Genomic DNA, 22,932 nt, shown 5'->3' on the forward strand with positions numbered 1-22,932 from the left:
TGAAGTGATCAAAATTAATCATATGAAAATAAGTATAGTGCATTAAGAATATAGATAACAAAAATAAAAAAAACTAAAAAATAATTAAAATATTGCGATAAGAAAATTAATAAAAAACAATTCGCTAGAAGGAGGGGTTAAACCTCCGACCTTGTGGTTAACAGCCACACACTCTAACCAACTGAGCTATTCCAGCTTGATGACAATTATTTCTACCATGTATTAATTAATATTATAATAATAAAAAAATTCCTTTTATAACAAGTACTATATTATTGGGTAAGTTTAACAATTTCAAAATTTAAATGCGATACTTAACGAAATTATGTAAAAATTAGTTACACAACACAAACTTTTTATATACACAACACATTTACCTTCTATTTTGAAGAGAAATTTCATAAGATATTTAAATAGATTTCATTTTAATATATTTTATTCAAATTAAAAAATTATTTATTAATTTTTATTTTTTGGTTTAGAAAGAGTATTTTAATCACTGTCAATTTTTTTACAAAAAATAAATAAATAATTAGTAATAATTCAAAAACATCCATATTAATGACATTTTGAATATTTTTTTATTGATATTATTTTTCAGTAAACATTTGTCAAAAATAATTCAATTGAAATTGATAAAACTTTTTCTCGATGTTGGCTATAATTATTTAAGTGAAATCCATCAGATTTATTTTTGTGACATTGTTAATTGGGATAGTTTTATCTTTTTTATTGATGTCGACGACAAAATTTATTCAAATAACATAAGAAAAAATAATTATTACAGACATTGACAAAAAGATCATTACAAAACAGACATCAATGGAAAATTATAGATTGCATATGAAAAAAAAGAGTTTTTACAACATTTTTTTTTTTTATCAGCGAGTTTTTACAACATTAATTTAGAAAATTCTAACAAATAATAATGATCTAAAATAACAATAAAATAATTCTAAAAAAGAAAATAAAAATAAATCCTATTAAGATCAATAAAAAATATATAACTTGAAATCACTCAAAAAAAATACTTCTTCCAATATTAGCTAGAATTTTGTTAATTAACATTGATAGAAAAAAACATCGACATATGTTGTTTAGGGTTTTTTAATTACATTAAATATCAATTACATTAAATAATTAAAAGAAATATTTTATTACTTATGATAATGCTAACTTGAAAATTTTCTACAATTTAGAATTGTTATCATATTATCTGGCTAAAAAAAATTAGAACCTAATTTAAACTGATCACTTTTTTGTCGGCCGTTGTAAACAGAATCGACATGTAGGTTTTAGAATTAGTTCTCTTTTAAAATAATTGGAAACAATATTTTATTAATATATACGTATATATTACAATTTAAATATTAAATGACTATGTTTAAAAATTGATCATATTTACATTATTTAAATTTTAAAATTACATATTTTAATTTTTAATTTTTCACATTTATAATTACTTTTTTTTTATGTAATGAAGAGTTTAACTTATTTCATTTACTTTTTTTTCTATTTGAACTGTTAAGTCATTATATAATATTTTAATTGATTTTTTGTTTAGCCCCATAAATTGTTATACCTTATTCATAATTTTTACTAACTTTAATTAATATGTAATTATTAATAATTTTATGATTTAAAAATATTTTTCTTATTATAATTTAAAGTCTTAAATTTTATGTTATATCAATCTGTTATAATATATTTTATAAGATAATATCTTAAATTGTATATATCTTTATAATAAATATACTCTTAAACATTACTAAATTAAACTAAATTAAAGGAGTAGACGAGTCAATAAAAATTAAGATTTAGTTAATTAAAATTTTCATAAGTATTTCTAATAGAAAAAAATTAGTCCATGGTGTAAAGTTTTTATAAATTATCCTATTTTTTTTTAGTTTATAACAAATAATTTTATTTTTATTTTTGATATTCTAAAATTATTTAAGAAAAACACCATGTATCTCTTCAACTGAATTAATAATATGAAATAAAGTTGGTAATGTTAAAGTAGTATGAGTGGTAGGAGTAGATATAAATGATTTTTTTTTTTACCTAAAAGTATGTCTTTTACATCTTACTTTTCATTTGGGTTAATTTAACAACCCATATTATTATTATTTTAATAATTTTTATATATTTTTTTTTTTATTGTTTCAGTTATAAGAGATTTCTTATTATAACATACACTTAATTATAAAGAATATTCATCTTTTTCTGTTTCTTTTATTTTTTTTTATTTTTTTTTCAATCTTCATAATTAATGTTCTTTATTCTCTATGAGAAATAAAGAAGATTCTATTCATTAATTCGAGAAATTGACATCATCATCACCTCACAATTATAAATATATATATATATATATATATATATATATTAAACAATAATATCAGAGATTTTTCTCCTTGTTGTCAATATATTTTTTTCACCTAAGATGATTTTTTTCCGCACCTAATTAATAATTTATTGATTTATGTGTTCATACCATAGAAAAAATATTATCTGGGACGTTCTGGAGACGTCGTCTTGGTCAAAGCGATCACACCTTATCCTACATTTTCTTCCATCAATTTGACTGAAATGAAATTTAAAAAAATTATAAAACAATTCTCCATTATTATCGAATTACAGAACACCATCCATTAATACATTTATTGAATCCTAGAATAATTATCTTAATTATCGTACTAATATTTTATTTATTTATTTATTTTACAATATAATACTTTATGTTGATGATAGAGTCACCAATAGAATTGATGAAAATATTTTTTAATGTTTTAACACGCGTTCAATCCATTCCAACGACTGACATAAACATCAACGTGACAACATCAAAATTTCAACTCATTTTGTTTTATATGAAAATATTCACTTCAAATGTTTTTAAAAAGAACATGTTTAAAATCCCGTCATTCTTTAATTAAAATAATAAAAAATATTTTATAAAAAACTTATTCAGTTATAGAAAAAAATAAATATATATATATATAACTTAAAAGTAGCAACGCACAAATACAATTTCTCTGATTTTTTTTTAAATTTTATACATTATTATTATTTTTAATTAAAAATGTATATTTCATATAGAAACCGTATATGAAATATTCGAATTTTAATTTTTTTAATTGGAAATATTATTATATTTTTAAATTGAAAACGTATATTTCATATATGATTTTAGACTGAAATATACGAGTTTTTTTTTAAAGTAAACTAGATTGACCATTTTGTTTTGAATAAATTGTATATATACAATTTATTCATATATGGATTTTTTTTCATTTCAATAATTTGCTTTTAAAATTGCACTATATTGAGAAAAAAAATCGAGAAAAAAAAGAGAAAACATACGAAAGTCGAAAGATGATATAGTACTCCTGCAAATGTAAGAGAGTAAGACAATCCAATACATGTTATAATACACTATATATAACATCCCAGTTAAATTTATGTTTTGGTTAAAAACAATGATAAGTTTATGTTCGAAGTAAGATAAAAAGCTCTAGAAATGGTGTTTTTTGCAACATCAAACTTAAATTTTAAAATTAGTTTATATTTAATAATTTTCTTATTCCGTTTTAAAGAGAAAACATGTAGAAAAAATATTAAACGTAAAACAAAACACATGTTATATACATGCTACTTAACATAAGTAGAATGAATAGAGTAATATATATATATATATATATATATATATATAAAGAATTAGAAATATACTGCATCCATAAAATATAATAAAAATAAATAGATGCAAAATAAGAACGCAATAAAAATAAATAAATAAACGAAAAGAATAGTTCTGTTATTTTGTTCTTAGCTTCTCTTTCTTAAATTAAATAATTAATATATTTTTTTTCTCTAACCAAACAAGGCTAAGTTAAGAAGAAAATTTGAAAACAACAGTGACGAATTCCTCGAAGGCTCTATCTTGCGAGTGTGTAGAACTAGAAATAGAGGATACACGGTTTAGACTTTTTCATGCACTCAATAATTAAATATTGTTGGAAAGCAGATATGTATTCAATTAGTACAATGATTTCATTTTCAACTAATGTTAATTGACTTGACTTGGCTTTGCTTTGCTTTGCTTGCAACATACCCTACTTGCTTGCATATAAAATGTCAACACAACTGCTTCTCCTTCCATAGTTATTTCTAAGGTACAAGAGGAGCTTAACAAAATGAAGGTATATATACATTTATGAAAATGCAATCATATGCTATGCTTTCTTCTTTTTCTTTTCAATACTCAACCTTTTTCTGTGTTCTCTTAGACCAAACCAACTAACAGCACTTTTTCATTTGGCAGCAAAAGATTATGATGAAGGTGCACATGACTTGCCAAAAATGCCGCACCAAGGCACTCAAAGTTGCTGCTGCTGCAAAAGGTTGGTCTAACATTTTTCTTCTATAGTTATCTCTTTACATTGTTTATGTGAAAGTGGTAAAAAATGATGTTATACAAGTTGATGTATATATGTTTTTTTCAAACATAAGAACTCGAAAACTTGGATGAATGCAGGTGTGAACTTTGTGGGGTTAGAAGGAGAATCGAAAGACAGATTGGTGGTGATTGGAGAAGGTGTAGATGCTGTGAAGTTAACTTATTCATTGAGGAAAAAGGTTGGACAAACCGATATCATAAGCTTAGCAGAGGTGAAAGCAAGTTAGAGGGGTGAAACCATGATCAAGAGAGTGAAAAACCATGTTCATTTACTGTACTTTTCATTTTTGTTCAGCTTTTGTGTTAAGAGGAATTAGGCATTTTCATTACTGGTTTGGTGTATCATGCATGGTGCTGCATGACCTAAAGTTGTAAAGGCAGAGAGAAACAGAGAGCGTTTTTGGAGTTCAATAATAAAGATATTATAAATAGAAAAATTATACTTTCCCAACTCTTTACTCTTTTAAGTTAAGTTGTATATAATTTTTGAGTAATGGTTTAGAAATAAATATATATAATAAAAAGTATATTTATAATTAAATAATATAAAAATATATATTAAAATAATAATATTGAGAATTGTAATGTGGTTATATAAAAAATTGGGGTTGTCATTAATGTATCCCTTATAAATAAAGGGTTTTCTTCCTGCACTTCTATATATTTTTCTCTCACCTTCATAATTTTTTATGTTTCTAAAAATATCCATCTGTAATATTTTGGATTACGTAACCTATAAGTTTTTTTTCAAATTCGTAATTAACTTCCGGATTACATAATCCATATGCATGATTAGTTTTCAAATTATGTAATTTGGAAGTGTTTTTTAGCTTCCGGATTACATAATCCAAAAAAACTTTTTAAACTTTTTTCAAATGCGTGTCCGAATTACATAATACAGAAGGATAAAAATGTATTTTCACCTTGTAGATGAGATAGACAAAATAATCTCAATAAAAGAAAGCATGTTTTTTTTTCAAGCATTTTTAACTGTTTGCTTAGCCTTGTTTATTTTTAAGAATGGGATAATTAAATCTAAAATATTAAGATAATTAGGAGTAATCATTTATACACATTCATAGATCCCAATTTATATAACTATCCCTAAATACTAAATTATACAGTGCATTAAATATATTACCATACACATACATCCATATACATAATTAAGATCAAAATTACCTGATAAATACAAGGGAATTATATATAAATAAATTTCATAAATAAATTAGTTATATATATATATATATATATATATATATGATAAACAAAATGATATTTCATTAATTATTTAATCTATTTATTTAATTCGGTATCAACATACGAACATCTTTAATCAATTATGATAAATTTAAGAATCAAATATTCAATATCTATGCAATCACACATGTATTTATTTAATTCGGTATCAACATAGAACATCTTTAATCAAATTGTGATAAATTTAAGAATCAAATATTTAATATCTATGCAATCACACGTGTATTTATTTAATTCGGTATCAACATATGAACATCTTTAATCAAATTATGATAAATTTATGAATCAAATATTTAATATCTATGCAATCACACATGTATTTTAAATATGCAATAAATTTTGCACACTACTTAACCGTCTTAATATTAATCTAGATGACTTAGAGGAAGATACAATTTGAATTTATTGAATGAAAATAAAATAAAAAATGAAACTATTAAATCAACTTGAAGTCTTTTCCTTAGTCACACGCAAGAAGTCGAAATAAGAAACACAAGTCATTCATAAAGGTAATGAACTTTGAGAATATAAAGCCATGTATACTTGCATAGGAAGCTTAGGTTATTTGTCTTCTGTTCACATCTTTGTAATCACGTTTTTATTGACTTGACTTATTTAGCATGTAAGAAGGGTCAGGGAATGTCTATTGCTGCACAAAGATTTTATAGTTATCAATTAAAAAAAAAACTAAAGTTTTAATCCACCACCTAACAATTAATAACTAATGTACTATTGAGAGGATCGAGTTATTCAAACAGAATTCTTAAAACGTCATTTAATTATAATTAAGTCAATTTATTTGTAGAATATAATTAAGGTACAATTGAATATTTTTTTGAAATTTACAAGCAAACCCATAATATATGAATTCATTCAAAAGGTATAAATATTAGAGATAGCGAAAAATCATATAATTTTTACTCTTTTCAATTTTTATTTGCATATTTTACTCAAACTAACTTAATCGTCGAAGTACCTTTAAAATTTTTTCCTACAATCATTTGGTGAAACAAAAGACTTGACTGAAAGACTACACAGTATAAAAACCAAAAAGACGGAAATAATGCACTTTTTTATCAAAGAATATTAAATAAATGCATAAATGATAATATTAAATGTTATATCAATAATATGCTATTTTTTAAAATTAATTACTCTGAAATGTATTTAATGAACAATAATAATTAAAAATAAAAAACTATATATATAGAGAGTTAACTCTAAATCAATTGTTATATTTTATTTCAATTAATAATTAAATATAAAAATAAAAATAAAACTATAAATTTACAAGATAAATTAGCAATACAAATAGTTTGATTAAGTATATTTTGTGTCCTACTATTTATTTTTAAGAAACAGAAATAAGAAAGGCATTATTGTAAGAATATGAAGAATCACCTTTTTGTTTAAGGTGTTTTGGTATGTTTAGCATCTAGAATTGCTGATACATAATTTTGGTCATGTTCATCTCCATAATTGAACTCTGGAGTTTTCAACAAGGAATTAGCAAAGGCACATTCCTTTTCATGTTCTTCTTTTCTTTCCTTGGCCTCTGAATGTTTCAAAAATGAATGAACTGCTTGTTGAATAAATGGATCAGACTCAATCTTCTTTCTAACTTCTTCAGTATCAACCACACCTGAAAATGGTTTAATCTCTTTTTTTTTGTCAGAGGTAGCAGTGTCACAAATGCTGTTATTCCCTGCCATACCCACACACTCACCAAGAACAATGTCCTTTCTTCATTATCAAATGCACAACTATATAAGGTAAAGTTGAGACAATAATGCAAATGGATTTTTTCATTATTTTAATTCATCACACATGATCTTTTTAATTAATGAGTAATTATGTTCTTCGTGATTTCAATGTTTATAACTGTATATTCTTGTTAATTAAAAATCATAAATGCTTTAATTAAAATTTATATTTTATTTAAATTAAGAAATCTTGAAAGATTTATTTTTTATTTTATAACATTTTCACCTATTTTGTAATTTAAATCCTAAATCTTAATCTTCTAAAAATTATGATATTTTATAGCATATAGGTGAGTGTAAACCTCATCTTATAAACCCCAGTTTATAAGATCGAGGTTTAAACTTCATTTCTTAATATGTTATCATAGTCATCTTAAATTTATCTTAACAAAAGTTTGTTCGACTTATAAGTTACTCGCTGACAACACTCATACTATATAGTCTCAATCACGAGTTGATAATTTTAAAATAATTATAAATTACACTTCATTTATAATATATGACAACAAAAGTTTTCAGTTATATTTATTTGTTACAATTTATATCTACTTACCAAATACTAACATATATGATTAATTAAAAATATTATTAATAATTTAAAAGAGATAAAAAAAGATAAAACCAACTGCAGAAAAAAAAAACTGACCCTTATTAAAATTTTAACTATCTTGATCTATGTTTAAAAGTGAGATTTAATTGTGAAAATGATATAAATGGTCCGTCCAAATACTTAAAAGAGAATTAATGCATAGAATTCATAATTTTAGAGAAATAAGGTCTATAATAAATAAAAATTAAATATTTTACATCTTTTGTAATTTTTTTTAAAGAACACTTAATGTCTACTTAATTTAAATTTTATTATTTAAACTTAGGTAAGCTGAGCCTTACACAAATTCATTAATATTAAAGTGTGAGGAGTCGGGTTTGGAAAAACCCATCATACAACCTAATAAAAAAAATCACAAATTAGGTATTAAATTAGGCTCACAAGTATCTCTTTTGCAAAAGTTTGTAATTTCATAATCTTTTTTACATTTTTAGAACATTTAAAAAAAAATATTATTTAATATTTGATTTTTTTAATAATTTAATATTTAAAAATACATATTTAGTAATAGAATAAAAAAATTAATAATAGTCATATTATTATTATTTAATAATTTTAGTCAAAATTGAATTAGATTTGGGCTCAACAAACATAAAGCCCTCGTCCAATCAATGATCCAGTCAAATTAAATTGAGTCAGATTTGAGTTAACTTTAAAAAAAAACTCAATCCAATTTTTTTGGGGGTTAGATTAATCTTCCAATTATCCAACCCAATCCCATTAACATATTATTTTCATAATTTTATTATGTTAGATTTATTTAATAAATTTATATATTTATATTAAAAAAAATATATTAATATATTAATATATTTATATTAAAAAAATAAATTTAACTCAATTTTATAAAACTATCTTACAAAAAATAGTTTATAAAATAAGGTTTATATGGTAAAGTTTGCCTAATAGACGTGTGATTAGCAACAGTTTATTCAAAATTTTATATCTATTAGACAAATATCTTGAAAGAAAAGAGAACATTCCACTTTCTTTTATTAGTGTTTTGCTTAATTATGTGGTGTCATTTCCTCATCTTCTGATAAAGCATTGTGATTTTTTATCATCTTAACAAGGGATATAAAGGATCTCAGCACCTTTTGTTTTCATTTTTGGACAAACTTTTCAAAAGTTTGGATTGGATCACTCTGATGCACAAGAAAAATATCTGAAGATATACCTCAAATGCTAAATCATACTCAGTAACAGCAAGAAGATACAAAAAATGTAAGATAATATGATATGAATGACAGAAAGAGAGTGTTCAATTTGTGCTTATGAATTGTTTCTTTACCAAGTGATATAAAGATTCTTCTTTTACTAATTTCCTTTAGGTGTGACTAATAACACTGTGGTGGCAAAAAACTGCATCACAACATTTTCTGAAATGACACTAGTGGACCCCATTAACTTCCATACTTGGTTATCTTCTTTTTCATCAACTAGCTCTTTCAGTTTTCCTTTGGGGTTTGAAACTCCAAATTTCAGTCTATGCTCCCAATCAAAGGTGGAAGCTTATCTTATCTCCATTGCACACTGAAAAACCATCAAAATTATATACTAAAACTACTCCTACTGCTCTTGTGCTTCAACTCCTTGTAATTATTTTATACTAATATGAGCTTAGGCTATTGTGATCAAGTGATGGAAGAACTATTTTCACTTCAGACTTTCTCTTTAGGTTGAAAACTTTCTGGTTTTATTTATCCAGGATGAAAGCTGTTATTCATATGCCTTGATAACCATTTTTCTAAACATTGCAATGAAAAAATTGAGTTACACCTTATAAACTTAAGCAAGTATAGGCCACAGTGCTTCTAGTTGCTGATAGTGCTTGAAGGTAACAGATAATACACAGAAGGAGAGTGTTCAACACCAATCAAAAGTGTAATATTTGTACAGAATCTAGGTTTTCATAAGCCAAGCTTTGATAGTGTGAAGTAGTATGTGAAATGTCTCTGAAAGAAAACCTTTACAAATTTCATGACACAAGTTGTATCAGTGGTTTTGTATGATGTGAGCATCAACAGGACAATAAAGCAAGGTGGGAGTTACAATTTTATAGTGATAACTTAGTAGGCAATGATTCCTTTGAGAAAAATAAGGATTTGGTTGGTGTAATAATGATATGCAACCATCTTTCATCTAATTGTCCAAAGAAGATACATTGACTAAAGTGGGTAGTGATTGGATTCTGGGGCCATGATTATATCTGCATGATCATTGAATGAATGAAAAATTGCAGAGTCCTAAGTGCAAATGCAATGTTGATGCAAAAGCAAGCAGGAAGTGATAAGCATGTGGCACTATGACTTTACTCTTTCTCTCTACTCTTTTTTGGTGGCAGACAGAAGTACTCAACATTTAGTGTTAAATAAGTTTTCTATATTCTATAGAATCTATACCAACCTTCTCAATTGATGCTTGGATTCCCTCAAAGTGGCAAGAAAGTTAAAAAGATGAGAGGGAGGATAAGGTGTTTCTGAATGAGGAATCATCCACGGCATTAGCTGAAGGAAGAATTTCCCATGATTTTCCTTTGCCCTGCTGATTTTTATTAAAGAACTCTGAAATGCTAGCAAATAGAAGCACTTTTTTTCTCTTTTGTGTTCCCTTTTTAGGCCTTTTTTTTGCTTGAAAAGTGTCAATGTTTATCAAAAAGCTTGGAAAGGGGTGTCGAATATATAATAAAACGTACACTGAACCATCTTTTTGATCCCCACATGTAGGAAGGGCAATCTGTTTATTATTCCTCAAACCTATAACTATGGATATAACATTTTTCAACAACATTTTGCAATGAAATTTGGGGTGGCAGAAATGAAAATAAGAGCTGAAAAGTATAACATGACTAAAGGAGTTGGGGACTATAAGCATTCATTAATGTGAATGCAATCACGTTAAGGGAATACACACAAGGGAGGTAAGAGACACTTCCCTTTTTGTATATTATGTTAACTTTAGTTTTTATACGAATAAATTCGCTATTTTCTTTTTTTCGGATTCTTTGGAAAAACAACATTTCTTTTTGTCCTTTTTTTCAACAATTTTTTTATCTTTAGTAAATCTATAAGTAGGATTTGAATCTAGATGAAGTTCTGACTATCTGTCAGAGAAAAAAGAACGAGTAACTCTTGTAGAATTCTCAAGAAATTCTTCAATTTCATTCGAAAGTAGACGATTATTCATCTGCTTCTCACGTGTTTCATGAATAGTCGACACATGGAGAAATATCCGGAAAGGTTTTTAAGGAATCACAATGATTCTATATCTATTCGTTCTGTTTGAAAAAAAGGATCCCAACAAAAAATCGATGCATCATAATTTATAATTTTGTTAAAATATATTTATTTGGTTTTTTTAATGATTAAGATATCTTAATTTATTAGATAAATTATTGGCTTTATAAATGTTAAATTTGATATAAAAAATTACCATCAATAATTCAGTTTTTTGCTGCCCGTCTACATGACCGAATATAGTGACCCAGCAGACGGCACTATGAGAAGCCATTCACAAAGAGAATAATTATAATTTCTATTATCTTTTAAATGTATGTTTAATCAAATTATTGAATCTTTTAAAGAAAGTAATAAAAAATTGAAGAAGTTTTTGGTTACTATTATTATAGTTGTTATTTTACGAAAGTTGAGAAAACCAAACACGTGCCTATTTTATTAGCGTTGATTTCGAATGAATCTTCTTCAATAGTGAGCTATAAAAATGATAAGTATTTTATCGTGCTTAGTATGACTTAGAATGCAAGATACATATATAAATGTGATTGAAAATAAACAATATTAGTCACATACTTTTATATGGTGTTCATTACAATGTTATGAATCATAGTTATTCCTTTTAACAAATTTTATGGAATAAAAATTGCATAAATTTAATTGTTGAATCATAATTTGTGTCTTTTTCGTTGGTAATTTGTGAGGAGAGAATAAATTGACACTGCCTATATATAAGGCCAAATTCATTTTCTGAAAACACAAGCAACATCAAAATGAAATGCTTCAAAGGGTGAGAAATAGAGTTTATGAGAAGATCCATCAATGTAGTAATTGTTTATAAATATAGATTTGTGGATAATGGAACCTAAACCTAAATCCTAAACCCTAAACTTTACTTATTCATACTGATATGTGGATAATTAACTTATAGGTAACACTGAATTTACTTACGGATTCAAATTCATGGATAATAAAATAATGTTATACTTATCTACGGTTTTAAATTTGTGGGTAATATCTATAAATAATGCAGAATTTATTTATGAATTTAAATATGTGGGTAAAAAATTTGTCGATAAATCTTTTTTTGCAGTATATACCTAAGACATTTCTTTACATCGAGATTATCCAACTTGTACGTAAAACTAAGTAATCCGATAATAGATGGTTTGATAATATCAACAAATACTCGTAAATAGATTATAAATGACTTTAATATTATATAAAAAAAAATGAATTTTAAGTTTAACTAAACTTTATAAAATTAATTCATAAAAATATAATTTATATTTCCTTATATACTATAAAATATCTATCTATATAGATTAGAGATCACCATATAACTACATAATTTACTAACTAATTGATTTATTAAGGAGAAATAGAAATATGATTGAGAGGAAGAAATAAGTACTTAATGAATCAATTAGAGGAATAAGCAATGAAGTTGGACACCCTCTTCATGAGATGCCAATGCCATGTTACCAATAACATACATTAATTAAACTTTTGGGACACTTTTTTTACTATATACTATTCATTAACTTCTAAATCATAATTACGCCCCCGCTTTTTGCTAAGCCCTATTTCAACAAAACAGCCACTTTTACGGCAAATTGTGTCTTATTTTGGATTTTTTCTCCTAAAATTTAAGTTATTTAACATTTATTAAAAATAAACACATATTTTTGTTAAATATTGAATACGTTTATTTGTACTAACTAAAGCTAACAAAAAAGATTCTGTGAGATAAAGGATGCTATATTTCTTAATATAAGATGGAAAATCTCTCAATAGCAATATTTCCATGTTATACTCTCGTTTTAAAAGTGTTACTATTAAGTATTAATCCTAATTGGTTCACTATTTGGTTAAGATTCAATCTTAAATTAGTCCAATATACAAATAATTAATGAAAACACATGGCCTACTCTGAACTTTTTTTTCACAATGATAAAAAATAGTTAATACAATTAAAAGAATTAATTTATCGTAACCGTTTTTATAATAAAAGAGCATTATTAAAATATTAAAACAAATTATATTAAAAATAATTTAATTTAATTTTTATTTATTTATTATTATAAATAAATTATAAAATCACGTAATTTGATTTCTTCAATTTTTTATCAAATAATACACCTTAGTAATCATCCAATTACGAAAAATAAATATACTCTTCAAGATTATAAAAATAGCATTCAGTTTATAGAATAATCAAATAACACTATTCTATTAAATAATAGTAATTTGTTCCGTGATAAAAAGAATTCTTTAATTTTAATGTTTTATAAAAAAATATTTAAATTTAAAAAATTTAGGAGAAATGAAAAAGTTATTTATACTTTTTTAAAAAATAGGTTAATTGATTAGTTATCTTTCGGTCTATTAATGTTAGAGTGGCAACATCTGCGGCCGACATGAAGGAAAAAACAAAGAGAAGGTGAGGGCATTATGGTAATTCCAAAAACCTTGGAGCTGTTAGCATTAGTAGCAAATCACTAACCGCACTCTCTATCTTGAGTTTTACTCAAGTGACCAACATCAACTATGATGCAACAACATTAACTCATTCACATCTCTTGTCTTTTCTTTGTTGTCCTTCATCCTCCAACTCCAAACATTCACACCACCCTCTCTCTCTCTTCCCAAAGGTAAAGTGTGTGTCTCGCTTTGTTTGGGATCAGCATTTTGTGTGGCATGTTAGAGCCAAGATTCAGTGGTGTCCTTTACCTGTGGCTTCTGTGTGGGACTGTGGTTCCAATGGTGGAATCAGCCATAGGGGTCAACTGGGGTACCATTTCTTCTCACAGGCTGAAGCCAACCACTGTGGTTGATCTGCTGAGGGAAAACAAGATCTCAAAAGTGAAGCTCTTTGAGGCAGACTCTGATGTGTTGAGGGCTCTCATGGGGAGTGGCATTCAAGTGATGGTGGGGATCCCCAATGAGATGCTGCCCCTTTTGAGTTCCTCCCCTTCTGCTGCTGATTTGTGGGTTAGACAGAATGTTTCTGCTTATGTGGGTAGAGGGGGTGCTGATATCAGGTGCATATCCAATCCCTTTCTGTTTCAAAATCTCAACTTTTGTTTGTTAGTTACCTTCAGAATGTCTGAGATTTATTTCCAAGTGGTGATTGTTTAAACGGGAATAACCCAATATTTTATTTTGATAAAAAAAAATGCTGATAAGGAATGTTTTCTATTGACTGTTATATTTTTAAAAGAGATAGTGGCTGGATTAAGTATCTGGTAGACTAGTCCTTAATAATACATGGCAACCATTGAATATTTTTTGGCAAGTCTTGTTCAAACAATAATAATATGTTGATTTTTAATTATTATATTGAAAGTCATATCTATGTGATTTTCAATTGGTTCACAATGTAATTGTATCAAAATTAAAGTCTTGTTCAAAGAATTTGTTTTTGCCATTAGGGTGACAAAAAGGCAACATTGGAGGTTGTCCAGAGAGATCTTATGCTAAATAATATTTTTGAACCTTTTGTTTTTAATTTCTACTAGCTTTTCAACTTTTGTACCCTGTGTATTACAGGTATGTTGCTGTTGGAAACGAGCCTTTCCTTTCAGGTTATAATGGTCAATATCAGAACTTAGTGATGCCCGTAATACTCAATATACAACAGTCTCTAGTGAAGGCAAATCTTGGTGGTTATGTAAAACTAGTTGTCCCTTGCAATGCAGATGCTTATCAGTCCTCAGCACTTCCTTCCCAAGGGGCATTCCGGCCTGAACTGACCCAAATCATGACTCAACTTGTTCAGTTCCTCAACTCAAATGGTTCCCCATTTGTTGTTAATATCTACCCCTTTCTTAGTCTTTATGACAATAAAGATTTCCCACAAGAGTATGCATTTTTTGAGGGAACCACTCATGCTGTTCAAGATGGTTCCAATGTTTACACTAATGCATTTGATGGAAACTATGACACTTTAGTTGCTGCCCTCATTAAGCTTGGATATGGTCAGATGCCTATAGTCATTGGAGAAATCGGTTGGCCCTCTGATGGAGCCATTGGTGCAAATACCACTGCTGCAAAGGTTTTCAATCAAGGCTTTATCAATCACGTTGCAAGTAACAAAGGGACCCCCTTGAGGCCAAATGCTCCACCTATGGATGCTTATCTTTTCAGTCTGTTTGATGAAGGAGCTAAGAGCACACTTCCTGGAAACTTTGAAAGACACTGGGGGATATTCTCTTTTGATGGACAGGCAAAGTATCCGCTAAACCTTTTACTTGGGAACAAGGAATTGAAAAATGCAAGGAATGTTGAGTATCTTCCATCTAGATGGTGTGTGGCAAACCCCTCCAGTGATTTGACAAATGTAGTAAACCATATGAGACTAGCCTGTAGTGTTGCAGACTGCACTACCCTTAACTATGGTGGTTCATGTAATGAAATTGGTGAGAAGGGAAATGTATCATATGCTTTTAACAGCTATTATCAGCTACAAATGCAAGATTCACGTAGCTGCGAGTTTGATGGGCTTGGTATCGTTACTTTCCTAGATCCTTCAATCGGTGATTGTCGTTTTCTTGTAGGCGTTACAGATAAAGGCACAGATTCATCTTCGTCTCAAACAACATATCAGTGGTGGATTCTGTTGTTAGTTCTGATTTTACATGGGATTTTTCTGCTTCCAATGTGACATAGGTTTCATTAGTGGGTTTTTGATGGTCCCCTCTTCTTAGACTATTAGAACTAGAATAGCTGATATACTATTTAACCTAAGAAATATTCAAAAGATTCATGGTTTGTAGCCCAGCATATGATTAAGTCATTGTATCATATCAGAGACGGTATAAACACTATCACTTTGTATTGAATATTACACATATTTATTTTATATATGTTCTGGTGATTCCTATTCAATTAATTGAATGGATCATAATATAATTTTTTTAATTCACCTCTTCTGGAAGAGCAAGAGCATCATGCATTACAGTTTGCATTTCTGGCAAGCACTGAATTCAAATCTTTCTGACATTTAGTATCTATCTGCCATTAAATTGTTTAGTTTATAGGATATACTTTAATTCAATCTAGGGATGGATAAGCTTTTACCTTTTCCCTTTACATACTTTCTCACTTTGGAGTCATCCATCCTTTTTATTTCAGTTTAAAGGAAGTACTGTACTGTGTCAATAAGTTATACCACGAAATCATTCTACAACGCATAGGAAGGAATAAGACTATTAGTACCCTTTGAAAATTCCTTGGATAGATGATGAAGATATCTGTAAAAAAGAAAAATTACTAGCTTTATTTGTAGTTTTTATCACAATTTATTGTTATAAAACCAATATCTCCCCATTTATATTTTTCCTCTTTCACAAAGGGGATCAGTGAAAGTTAATCTTCCAAATAAATACATTTGAAATCTTTCAGTTAATTTTAGTGCAGGAAGCAATTCTCCTTTCTGTGTTACATGAATCTCCCCATCGTCCTTCTTTAATAGAGCCTTGGCATTTGCCAAAAATCCCTTCAGCAACCTTTTGTTCAACCTGTAGTAATCCATGTCCATTCTCAATAGATGAAGAACAAATTCTACTTAAAGCAAACGTGTCTCCATTGTCCTTGCGATGGTGTACTAGACAAGAATACATGCACCAATAAACTCCCGTGTTATCTTAATTTTGTCAAAATTAAACACAACTACATGATGACCAAGGTCAAGCATCGGTTCCAATAAATCCACTCTTGAAAGGAAAACCAAAGGGTTCACTTGGTTTAGTTGGCTATTTTTCTTCTTTTATTTTGTTCAAATAACTCACCAAGGTCAAGCATCGGTTCCAATAAATTCCCACTTTCTGCATACTATTTTTTGTTATTTTAATTAACAAAACAGCTTCAAGAGAGAATATCCTCCTACTTGCTAACTTTAGAGGAGGAGCCTTGTCTAAAATTTGTGTCACCATACACATTTGCCTGAATTTAGGAAGTAGAGAAGCAAACTATACAGTACAATGAATAATAAACATGAAAAGAGTAGAAATATGTTTCAATTTTTTCACAGATTATTCTCTTTTCCTTTTTCAAGCAAAGCTCCGACACAATTACCAAAACAGCTGCATGGCTGGAAGTTGCTGCTAGCAATGACAATAAGTTGACACTCATACTCTTTTGTCTCTGTTACAGTCATAGAATGAAGTTATTGATGAACAAAACCAAATATTTGAAACTAATAACAACCTCAATCAAGCCTGCATGTAGAAGGAATATGATCACTAACAAAATCTAATAACTAAAAAGAAAAAGCTACTGAGAAAGGAAACATAACTGGATCTCGCAGTGGCTTTCTCTGGGTATATAAAGCCAGCATGTGGGAAGTTATACACAATGGGATTGAACCTCTGGTCTAGAGAAGAAAATGCTGACACATTTCCTTGAACCTCTTTCTTCAAGTTCCAGCACATTGCTGAGTCCATTACAGTACTTCTTCCCAAAGTCATCTGCAAAAACAAAAACAAAAAAACAAAAGACTATGAAAAGGGTATGATGGAAAAGGGTCCAAGATTGAATCTTTCCATGTCCATGGGTGAAAAGAGACGGAAAAGTGAATAGTTTGTTTGATGGGGTTGACCGTGGGAATCGAGGGAAGTGGCAACGAGGTTGTGGGCAGAACCAAAAGCCCTGGCCAAACAAAGAGAAAAAGAAAAGTCACCCTCCCCAACAAAGAGAATCATATATGCTTTGATGAGTAATGCTTTTTCCATTTCTCTGCCTTTGCTGATTCTTCATCCTTTAACTGTGAGTCTTGATCATAATCATCAGCATAAAGATTATCATCATAAACCCTCTCTATATGTATGCAGCCTGCAATAACAAATTCTCCCCCAAAAAATCAAGACAATTCCCTGCTTCATCACAACTTACTACGATACATGCATAAAAATTACTATAATATAGTTTTTTAAGGGATAAAATACGTTTCTATTTTTTTTCTTCATTTTTCTAAATTTAAATATATTATTTTATCTAAAGATATTGTAATTTTTTATAAAAAAATAAAATAAATTTCAAAAATTTTAGAAATAACGAAATCATATGACAATTACTTATTTAAAAAAAGTTTTTCATGATTTTTAAACATGAACTAGCCTAAAAAAATAGGTCCCTCGAGACATAAAACTAATCATGCATATAATAGGTATAAAAAAAGTCAAAAGCCTTTCCAAAAATAAATCATAATTATAATTTTTTTTCGTAACAAAATATAAAGTAAACTAAAATATTGATTATTTTTATTTTTTTAATTTTACACATATAGTTATTATTAATAATAAATGTTGATATTCATTATTAAAATTTCAAATTGAAGTATAATATACAAATTTTATAAAAAAAAATAATATTAGTGTATTTTAAATACTAAAAATAATTTTATAAATACCAGTTTAACCTCAATTAAACCATTAAATCTTAATTACACTTTTTGACAGGTTTATGGTTTAATTTTAAAACCATTTTTTTAGATTGGAATTAAACTTTTCATGGGAAGACCTATTACATAAAAATAAATTATTATTTTCATAAAAAGAAAAATCTACTTTGCATCTTCTAACCCAACAACAAATTTAAATTTTCACAATTTCTAGTCCCGAATCGAGCTCATTTGTATTAATTTGGTTCAAATAATTTTAGAATTAGTTATTATCAATACCATTAATGGAATTTATTTGAAAAATCCTTCTGCATAAACATTTAATTCATAAAAATTAAAAAAATAAATCTCCATATTGTTGAAATCCAATTTTAGAGAAGCTAATAGAAAATAAGTTCTACAAATTAATTCATGCAGATAATTATGCTTAGTAGTTCCGTATTAGAGTGTCTATTCCATAGAAACTTTCTCAATGAATCTATAGCCTCTTTCTGTCAAACCATAGGCATATACAAGATCCATCCATGGTCTTGAGCATGCAAAATTCATCCATAAGTTCTACAGTACACCACCTCTGTACAGCCAAGTAGGAAATATGACTAGAAACTGATAACCAATATAAACATGGATTCATTAAAGTTTTACACAAGTTGTAAAGTTTGAAAACTGTTCCACGTGCTACATATCTCCTACACGCCAAACCTGCCCCAAAACATGAAAATGCCCATGAGAAGTATACCAGTTACTGCATCAATGCATAAAACGAGAATACTCACTCATAAGTTCTTGCATTATTAGGCTCTACATTGGCTGTCTAAGCTTCGCAAGCTCACTCAATGAATCTTCAAGAACTTCCCTCTGAACGTTTCTCTTACCCTGAAATACATACATACCATGAGATGGCATCTTCATTGATACCCAGTTGACATAATATTCTTTATAAGAAGTAGTACTGAAAACACAGTCTCTAATACACTCTGTTGAACATTCTTAATTGGTTGAAATTTAAGAAAAAATAATGTATTACTAGCAATTTTCGCTTGGTCACCAATGTAGCTTTGGATTAAAAATCAGTCAGTGACATTCTATCAACACTGGGCTAAAACAGCCAAACTCCTTATGACTTCCTACATATATTTAGTTAAATTATCATCAATGTATCCAAAATCAAAATGACACCTACCCTATTCGAAGATTGTTGGTCTAAAATGAAATCAATTTTTCAACTACTGTTTCTTATTCAAAGAAGACCTCTTTTTTTTTCTTAATAAACACTTATCCATGAGTAGTGAAAAAACCTTATTACATGATTAAGAAAAACAACCTTAGCCTTCGTCCACTAATGATTTCAATGAAAGAAACAGAAAATGCTCCATGCCATACCTTCAATGGTGGGAGAAGAGCAAAAACTTCATCAATAGTTTCTGGGCATACATTACCAATCACACATATCTGCAGTGGGTAGTGATGTCAAGAAAGTTAGATAGCACATAAGAACAAAGAAACAGTAATAAGATGGTCTATATCATACCTCACTGTCAGTGAGACCATTATTTGCAAGAGGTCTGATATTTGAGTCAAGAGATGAACATCAACATTTGTGGAGAAAAGAGAGCAGAGTGACACAAAGCATAACAGCAATTAATTACATATATCCACGTGAATAAAGTAAAAAAAAAAAACACAGCCGGCAGTCATATAACAATAGATGCATAGACAAACGCCAGAGTGGAAAATTAAGGATACTCAAGAACGTGTCTAACAGACTGTGCATTTGTATACTTGCTATTGTTTTTGGCATACTGCAATCCCTTTTCAAATGGCCTATACAGGACAAAAAAGAGATTCAGATCACTTAAATAGATTTTCTACTCTAATGATCACGATCATTTTCAATAAAAAAAAGCTTGTGTCTCCCTCACGTGGGCATTTTGATATTTGAATCTCTAGATAACATGATCATTTGGTCCTGAATTCCTTGTAAAACATCCGCAGCCTCACAGTCCATAAGGCACTTGATATTTTCTGGTAGTTCTGCATGTCACCCAAGAAATAATACTGTTGATAATTAAACAGAGGAAAAGTATGGTTTCATGCAATACAGAATAAGTTCATATGGTCGCTTAACCTAGATGGTTAAATCACAAGGTGAGTGTAATACAAGTACAAATTAATAATATATTGATTCAAAAAAATTAACAGAAGAAACACATAAGGTGAAGAAAAGCACCAACTTTGATCCACTCTTTGTTCTGATGATTGCGAGTCTTTTGACTGAGAGCTCTTCCCACCATTTGCAACCTTATCGCCCTTTCCTCCTTCAATAAAATCACCATGAAAAAAAAAACAGCAGTCCAGTAAAAGGGAGCATGATTAAGAGAGTAAAAGAATAACCAGCAATAAATTTAAAGATTATGTTGAAGATGTGCTCAAGATGCAACGTTACCAAACTGATGAATACAATAAGAACTTCAGGAATTACACTCTCACCTTTTCCACCAGATTTTAGTGAAGAGTGTGAACTACTACTTATTCCAGATTCATATGGACCTATAATAGAAAATCAAGCAATAATTTCAGTAAGGCGATTGCACAAAGAAGCTTTAGTATTTCCATCACTGAGAAGCAATACAACGATGTAGAATAATGAAGCTAACCATCTTTAGAAAACTGAACCCTCCTTCCCTTCGCTGATTTTGTTGCACTGTCATCTTTCCCTTTCATGGATCCTAGTCCTAGCAGGGAAAAAGCAGAAAAAAAAAATCATCAGTTAAGTGTTTAAATCACAAACTGGTTTTAAACATTACCACCCATCATGTGCTTCTGATTAATGAAGGCAAAATGAACACAGGTGTTAAGTTATCCAAACAGAATCCCATATCAATAATCAAAAGAAACTAAAATATTTAGGGTCATTTGGTTTCAAAACACGTTTTCTGTTTTCATCTTGTATCTTCCTTTTCTTAATTATAAAAATAACCCCCATTGAATTATTTGGTCCTACTCGGTATCAATGGGATCAGGGATACTTCCAGCAAGAAATATATCGAAGAGTTGGTGCCTTAATTTCATTTTGTCCTCTATTTTCAAAAATTTGTATACGAAATAATGAAATCAACTTCTTATTATTGTCATTTGTCTGTTTTCACTGTTTCCTTAAACAACCTTTTCAATACAAAACCAAAGTGGAAACAGCACAGCATTTTTGTAATCAAACAAAAACTGAAGACACAACTTCTGTTTTCCAAACCATATATGAACCCTGAGATATAAGGGCACAAAACAACATTTGCAAAATCAAAGGATAACGTATCAAAGACATCAACAAAAGGGGTGGGAGAAAACCCCAAGGGGTTGGGCATGCGGAGCAAACCCAAATTTTGCATCTAACAATTCACATATTCGAACCCCTCTCATCTCTCCCAAATAAGGTAAATGTAAGTATGATTGTAAGCTCTTTAAACCCCATCTCTCTCCCTAAATTTTATTAATAAAAAAAGAAGCGTGGGCACAGATACATTTCAATAAAAAAAATCAGTTCCACCATATGATATCTGACAACCGATTAAACATCATAATTTTCCAAGAGACCACCAGCATCAACATCAGTCCTAGGTGTCAAAAGACCCAAAATCCGACCCTATATTTGTGCATGTCAACCCAATACACCAGTCAGAAAATTCAAAACTCCAGGGAGAAAACCAAATACCCAGAAGAAAAAAAGACAAAAAAGAAAATCAAAACTTCAATTGAGGGTAAAACAGAAAGCAATGGAATGTCTAATCCAATACATACCCCCTTTGCTTAACAGAGAACCGCCCTTTCCTCCTTTCTCCGACATCGCAAAGACTCGCTTCACCTACAAAATTTCAAGCAGAGAACAATGCAGGTAAAACAAACAGCCCAATGATCGGAAAAGAAAGTGCTGTTGGAGGGTTCAGTGTAACTGGGAACGTTACTGAATTCCGATTTTGAAAAAGAAAGGATTTTGGCAACATGTAAGACAGTTTTACTCGGAACATAAACATGGGTTAGTCACGAAAGTTATGGTAAGCTTCACTTACCACAGAATGGGCAAAGATGGTGAGGGAGGAGAAATGGGAACAGGGGATGAAGAAGAAGAATAAAATGAGAATTTGACTAAAGCCTCAATGTATTATAAAAGGGCATGTAGGTCTTTTCAAACTTGCTTCTACAGTTCCAGGTGG

General features: G+C 28.7%; 3 protein-coding genes, 1 long non-coding RNA gene and 1 other non-coding gene across 5 annotated transcripts; 2 read left to right on the forward strand and 3 right to left on the reverse strand.

Moving 5' to 3' along the window:
- Nucleotides 1–122: 122 nt before the first annotated feature.
- TRNAN-GUU (transfer RNA asparagine (anticodon GUU)) lies at nucleotides 123–196 on the reverse strand. Its single transcript has one exon. It is a non-coding gene; the product is annotated as a tRNA-Asn (tRNA).
- A 3,967-nt stretch (nucleotides 197–4,163) lies between these two features.
- Nucleotides 4,164–4,893, forward strand: LOC137833137 (heavy metal-associated isoprenylated plant protein 47-like). The gene is made up of 3 exons (XM_068641507.1): nucleotides 4,164–4,199; nucleotides 4,322–4,400; nucleotides 4,535–4,893. Exons 1-3 carry the CDS (start codon nucleotides 4,194–4,196, stop codon nucleotides 4,681–4,683), a joined length of 234 nt encoding a protein of 77 aa, XP_068497608.1. The 5' UTR covers nucleotides 4,164–4,193; the 3' UTR covers nucleotides 4,684–4,893.
- An 8,912-nt stretch (nucleotides 4,894–13,805) lies between these two features.
- Nucleotides 13,806–16,216, forward strand: LOC137832107 (glucan endo-1,3-beta-glucosidase 5-like). Its single transcript, XM_068640106.1, has 2 exons — nucleotides 13,806–14,366; nucleotides 14,875–16,216. Exons 1-2 carry the CDS (start codon nucleotides 14,023–14,025, stop codon nucleotides 15,986–15,988), a joined length of 1,458 nt encoding a protein of 485 aa, XP_068496207.1. The 5' UTR covers nucleotides 13,806–14,022; the 3' UTR covers nucleotides 15,989–16,216.
- Nucleotides 16,217–17,194: 978 nt separating this feature from the next.
- On the reverse strand, nucleotides 17,195–18,198 carry LOC137833138 (uncharacterized). Its single transcript, XR_011084683.1, has 3 exons — nucleotides 17,924–18,198; nucleotides 17,621–17,792; nucleotides 17,195–17,469 (listed from the first exon to the last, which is right to left on the reverse strand). It is a non-coding gene; the product is annotated as an uncharacterized lncRNA (long non-coding RNA).
- A 979-nt stretch (nucleotides 18,199–19,177) lies between these two features.
- Nucleotides 19,178–22,880, reverse strand: LOC137832108 (DNA-directed RNA polymerases IV and V subunit 4-like). The gene is made up of 11 exons (XM_068640107.1): nucleotides 22,789–22,880; nucleotides 22,520–22,583; nucleotides 21,382–21,459; nucleotides 21,215–21,274; nucleotides 20,959–21,042; nucleotides 20,647–20,758; nucleotides 20,471–20,548; nucleotides 20,256–20,289; nucleotides 20,108–20,176; nucleotides 19,501–19,600; nucleotides 19,178–19,426 (listed from the first exon to the last, which is right to left on the reverse strand). The coding sequence occupies exons 2-10, from the start codon at nucleotides 22,563–22,565 to the stop codon at nucleotides 19,526–19,528; spliced, it is 636 nt and encodes a 211-aa protein (XP_068496208.1). The 5' UTR covers nucleotides 22,566–22,583; nucleotides 22,789–22,880; the 3' UTR covers nucleotides 19,178–19,426; nucleotides 19,501–19,525.
- Nucleotides 22,881–22,932: the final 52 nt, after the last annotated feature.

The sequence above is a fragment of the Phaseolus vulgaris genome, chromosome 6 (assembly GCF_000499845.2).
Source record: "Phaseolus vulgaris cultivar G19833 chromosome 6, P. vulgaris v2.0, whole genome shotgun sequence".
Classification (NCBI taxonomy): Eukaryota; Viridiplantae; Streptophyta; class Magnoliopsida; order Fabales; family Fabaceae; genus Phaseolus; species Phaseolus vulgaris.